We start from the raw sequence: 6,000 nt of genomic DNA, 5'->3' as shown, positions 1-6,000 counted from the left end.
TATTGTATTTTGGATTTTTTACTTTGTTGTACTATTGCATTCACTTGTTCACAATAATGCAATTATTATATTTTTTCCACCAATCAAGTGTAACTAATTTTCTATAAATTAAATATTTCTAAAGTTTGGATAGTTAATTATAAAAAAATTATATTATAAAATTTATTTAACTCAAATACTATTGGTTGAATTGGTTTTGTATTATAGGGCCCTTTTCGAAGGCTCCTCCATATTACTTTTTTCCAGCGAAATTTTAGTAATAGTAATATAACGGGATATTAGATACATTTAGAGCCTTGATATAATTATATTCAACAAAATTATGAAATCTATTTAGAATTATAAATGAGAACAAATTTTGTGATCTCTTTCTCAATAAAGATTAACAATGTTCAATCATTTCTAATTTCTTTATAAAAATAAATTTAATTAAAAAAATTCACTTTACACAATTAGTAAATTATGTCAATAGCATATAACTAACTATTAATTTAATATTTCATTAATTTTAGTTACACTTTTACTATAGAAAACATTTCCCATATATATTAAGCTACACACCTATATAATAATAGTTTATAAATAATATCAAATAAATAACTAATTATATGATGATAAATAAAACAATCTTTAGTATAATAAAAACATATTTAAAAAAACTTAACATATTAAAATGTTATTGAGAAAATATTAAACTAAAAATTTATGTTAAAGTTAGAGATGTGCAATGTAGCAAACAATGTCAACATTTTCCATAAAAAGTAAATACAATTATAACAATTGTTATTTTTATTATTTTTCTTATCATATTGATAATAATCTATTAATTTAATTAATGTTATTGCTATTAATGCCATGTGGCCCTTGTTTTATTGTTTGAATAAGTGTGAGCATGCAAATTTTAGAGGGAGTATGGTATTCACAAGTTTAGAATGATAAGCAAATTTGATCAATCCACTAACTAGCATAAGATTGAGAAAAATGGGGAGGACAACAAATGGATAGTGGTTAAATAGAATAGACTTAATAACAATCTACTCCATAATCACAAACAATAGTTTAATCCATGATCAAAGATCTAAATACTGCCCAAATTTTTTTTACATACTTTGATCTGTTACGAAACTAATTGAAAACAACGTGAAATACAAAATGCGAAGGGAACTATTACGAAAGAAAGTATTACAAAAAGAAGTTATTCAATAGCTTTAAACTTAATGAAATACTTCAGCAAAGGCATTGGAAACTATTACAAAAGAAAGTATTACAAAAAGAAGTTATTCAACATACCTTTAAACTCAATGAAAAACTTCAGCAATGGTGTTGATCACTGGATCAAACCATGTACTAGAAAAGCCAATCTCACCAGGTTAGAAGTGCCACACATAATAAACATACATCATTAAATTAAACTGATACAGAAGGCTGTAAAAAAGAAGAAAAAAGTAAGAAATACCTCTGATTAACGATTGTTTGTTCAGGGTGATCTGTGAATAAAAGATGAGCTAAATTTGTTTTATTTATGTCTTTCCCTCCAAAAGTGAAGTCACATTTGGCGCTCTACTCTAATTTCAAGGCATTAAATATTTAGCTGCTGGAACGTCCAATCTCACTGACCAGCTCAACAGGTTTTGGATCCCACGGCAACGGACTGACAGGGCAGCAGTGTCGAAGTTGGCTGAAGTTGGGCAAGTTGAGCGTACATGGGCATGATACATCGCAGATGGCATTGGGCATGTATGCATCTCACTCAAAATAATTTATGTTTTAGCCGTTGCCCTATTTTGTTTAACATTTAATAAATTAAATACATGGCTGTTTTTTTCAAACCATATGGTTAATGAAAATGTAGACATGTGAAGGGTTTAATTTGAAGTCATTTTTTCATGTTTTTTAAACTGCACGAAGTTTGGAAACAAAAAGTGTGGATAAATGCATAAGAAGATATGTTGCAAACAGCTACAACATTTGTTTTAGGACCTAGTTTTGATTTGGCCTTTTGTTGAACATTCTTGTATGAGCAGTGTGTTGGCTGCCCCCTTCACACTTTTAAAAATGTTTTTATTCAATATAAAAGAAGACAGATATATCAATCCATCCATCTATATATAGCTTCAGGAAGGGTACAGCAATTGTAGAGTGACAGTTGACTACAAATAATGCTACTAACCCTGATACTAATCTGTACATTCAAATTTAAATAATAAAACAAAACCACCAACTTGCAGATTTATTGATACAATTTTGTTCCTACAGATAAATCAAACCCTGGAGCATTTGTTTCTGTATACCGTTATGGATATTAATGCCTTACATCAACTCTCAACTTTGAGCCTACAAGCATTAATTCCATTTGGACGAGGAAAAAGTACAAAAATTCCATCATATACGGCTATATGTCTGAAATAAGTATGATATAATTTCTTTGCGATCGCCAAAACTAAGACCTGTGTTAGGATCTATAAGGTATGGTACCTGCAATCCAAGAACCAAGTTAGTTCTGTTGAAAATTATTAAAGACACTCATGCATGTTTGATAAATTTATACAACTGGTAAAAAAAATAAAACATTTATAATGAACATTAAGACATGTGACAAAGATCTAGCCATTTACGGTAAAATTTCTTCCTGGGCAGATGGAGAGTACCTTCTCTGAACCTGCAAGCTGTAACAAAATTTTGGTTCTTGAAGAACCTTTTCCCACATTATGAAGAATGTATGGCAACTCCAATTCACAAAGGGCTTCTCGAACTAACCTTGCATTCTGTATATGTCAAAGAGTAAAATTTATGAACAGGCAAGTTAAATTAATTTGCTAATTTTCATTTGAAACCTAGAACAGATAGTTAATCAAGCATTTGAATATTGACCTATGCACAACCATGCTAAGAGGAAAATACACAAACCATAGTCCTCTACGAGTTTTATCAGAATTGATCTCCGTTGCTTGATAAAGTAGTCTGAATTGTTTATTCAATTTACTTCTTGAAATAATGAGGTAATGTGCATTTGGTGGGGTTTAGTTTGAATAAGATCACACAATCTGGTGTGAGTGAATTTGCCAATAATGGAAGATCTGTGTATATCGATGATTGGAATTAATGACAGGTTGATTAACGCTCCAATTATGTGTTGTTTGTATTTAACTGATCAAGTGTTATAATTTATTAATTATTTAATATGAGTTACTCGTTGAAGTAATAATTAAACTTCATTTATTACATCCGTTTGGTCTTCAACTGATGACTTATTTGGATTTACCCTAAGTTACCGATACGGGTACGGGCACGGATACGGATACGTGGGTACGGCAATTTTTTGGGAAGTGGGTTTGGGTACGTCTGGATACGTCTGTACAAATAACATATAAAAATCATAAATATATATATAATATATATACATATGCATTTGTACAACTTGAAAACAAAACTAAAAGCATATAAAATTAAAAAATCATAAATATATATTTTATATCTGTGCATGTATACAGGCTTACAGCTTGAAAAGTAGAAACAAAACTGCCATAAATATTGCAGTAACACATTTATAATGATTTCCTGTAACTTTAAGTCTAGTTTCATATCAATTTGTCAATTGATATGTCAAAAATTGAATGTTATGATAGATATATCATATATGATTATATCCATATCGAATTCATTGTGCATTGGTTAAACAGTAAACTGTCAAAATATTACATTTAGACTGATTAGTAATCAGCATCATATGGTTCATCAAGAAAATCAAGATCAGTGGAACCACATGCAGCCCCAGTTTCACTTCCATAGCTAGAAGCACGTTGGCTATTTGTCTCCACAGAGGGTAAAGATGGTGCATTAACTGAAAAATCTAAATCTGTTCTCTCAGGATCTACATCCCACAACATTGTGCCCCCTTCCTTGTACTGACTTTTTTTATAAGTAAGAAGGCGCAAGTTGGAATGCACATAAACCAATTCTTCTGCCTTACTTGCTGCCAATCGATTGCGTTTCACTGAGTGAATAAAGGAGTATGTACTCCAATTTCTCTCAGCTGAAGAAGAACTAGCAACCTATTGAAAATTTGTCACAATGTTAGAGAGTTGCAACTATAAAAATAACTTTATTTCTGACATTAACAGACTAATAATGTTAGAGAGTTGGAACAAAAATTAAGAAACATGCCTGTGTTAGAAGTTTGATTGCAAGAGTTTGAAGGTGTGGTGATGTATGGCCATTAAGGTACCACCAAGCATGAGCATCCTTCGTGTACTTGTCACGGATAGCAGCAACACTTTGACCGTCAGAGGATACAAAATTAACAAACTCAATTGTAACTAAATCCTCCATTGCATGATCACGAAAGAGTTTACTAAGTGCTGTCCTACATCCATCACTTACTTCTCTATCTCTGTATGGTGGTACCCTTGTTGGCTGAGAAAGAATTTCATCACTATAAAATTTTGGAGTCAATGCAAATGCAAGAAGATGTAATGGGGTGGTCATTTTGTTCCACCGTTCAACACAAATTGACTTGACTTCTTTGAAGAAAGTTTCTTCAGGATCTTTCTCTTTTTTATTGATGACATCTCTCATTAACTCAATCATTGAGTCAATGCCATCGTATACCATTCCCAAACATGGGTGATCCATGTCAGCAAAACGGATCATGCTCATGATGGGCTCGGTGAAACTAAGAAGATATTCCACTCTTTCCCACCATGCGTCTTCTAGGATCATTTTCTTTACATTTGTTGCCCTTTCTGTATTGGATTGCCTCCATTGAATCCAACCTTGACCAATAACCATGCCAGCAAGTGCCTCTCGCACCAACACAAGTCGCCTCAAGACAATTGTGTTTGATGCAAATCGAGTCTCAGCAACCTATTCAAGAATTAAAAATCATAATTAAATTATGAAGAAATCATTATCAAATTTAAAAAGTAAATTCATATTAGTAGTGAATATAGAATTAAAAATTTGAAGTGTTTCAATTACCTTCAGCAATTCCAACTCTGAAAATGATCTAAAAATGGCTTGTGACATGTTATGGTTTGTGATGAACATCTGAATCTCTTCAGCCTCAGCATAGATTTGTTTGATCCAATCTATTTTCCTACCCAACTTTTGTAGCATTAGGTTGAGAGAGTGGACAGCGCAAGGTGTCCAATAGATGTGATCAAAACGTCTCTCAATCAACAAACCTGCAGCCCGACAATTCTTTGCATTGTTTGTAATAACTTGGACAACATTTTCAGGACCCACATCTTGGATGCATTTTATAAGGATATCAGCAATAAATTGTGCATCCTTCACCTGTCCCTCACAATCCACAGCCTTTAGAAACATTGCCCCTTTTGGGCACACTGCAATCACATTTATCAATGGCCGATTTTTGGTATCCTTCCACCCATCAGAGATAATTGACACACCTGTTTGTTTCCATGAATTTCTAATGGGAGCCAATGCATTGTTTATGTTTTTGACCTCACTTGCTAGTAAGGTGGTGCGTACCTTCTCATAACCTGGCCCTATCCACCCTTGCGGAGCATCATTTGCTTTTCTCAACATATCCTGCCAATATGGTGAGCGCACAACATTGAATGCCAAACCATTTGCATAGATACATCTTCCAACAGCTTCATCTGCAATCTCCCTAGCATCATTCTGGAATGCTCTCTCCAATGGTCCCTTACTTCTCTTCTCAGTAACAAGTTCTTCAATTCTGCCCAAGAACGGGTGGTTCTCTACTATGATATCAGGAAAGTCACTATGAGATGGAGAAGGTGGGGGCCTTGAACTACTTCCTTTTCGTTTCAACAAAGGATGGTTTGTGGCACGTCCGACTCTTGCATCTGCTTCCTCTTGCTCTTGAATGAATCCTACTATTTGTTGAGGTGGCAATCCTTTTGCATCCGGTCCTTCGCATGCTTTGATACCCATTTGGGGAATGGCACATAAATGGGCTTTCACACGGCTATAGGAGCTAGTTTTCTCCACATGGCATAAATTGCATTCCCA

General features: G+C 33.4%; 1 protein-coding gene across 2 annotated transcripts in view; it reads right to left on the bottom strand.

Moving 5' to 3' along the window:
- Positions 1-2,087: 2,087 nt before the first annotated feature.
- The window catches only part of LOC149568233 (Thioredoxin family protein), a 207,530-nt gene continuing 203,617 nt past the window's right edge, over positions 2,088-6,000 (bottom strand). For both annotated transcript variants that reach the window (XM_089821234.1, XM_089821235.1), the window contains 2 exons: positions 2,649-2,765; positions 2,088-2,475 (listed from right to left, as the gene is read on the bottom strand). In XM_089821234.1, the coding sequence (XP_089677360.1) occupies positions 2,383-2,475; positions 2,649-2,765 (210 nt within the window). In that variant the 3' untranslated portion in view covers positions 2,088-2,382. The remainder of the gene's footprint in view (positions 2,476-2,648; positions 2,766-6,000) is intronic.

The sequence above is a fragment of the Cupressus sempervirens genome, chromosome 3 (assembly GCF_028749045.1).
Source record: "Cupressus sempervirens isolate cs-2001-9-10 chromosome 3, ASM2874904v1, whole genome shotgun sequence".
In the NCBI taxonomy this organism is placed as follows: Eukaryota; Viridiplantae; Streptophyta; class Pinopsida; order Cupressales; family Cupressaceae; genus Cupressus; species Cupressus sempervirens.
This window is presented reverse-complemented; position numbering and strand designations above follow the sequence as displayed.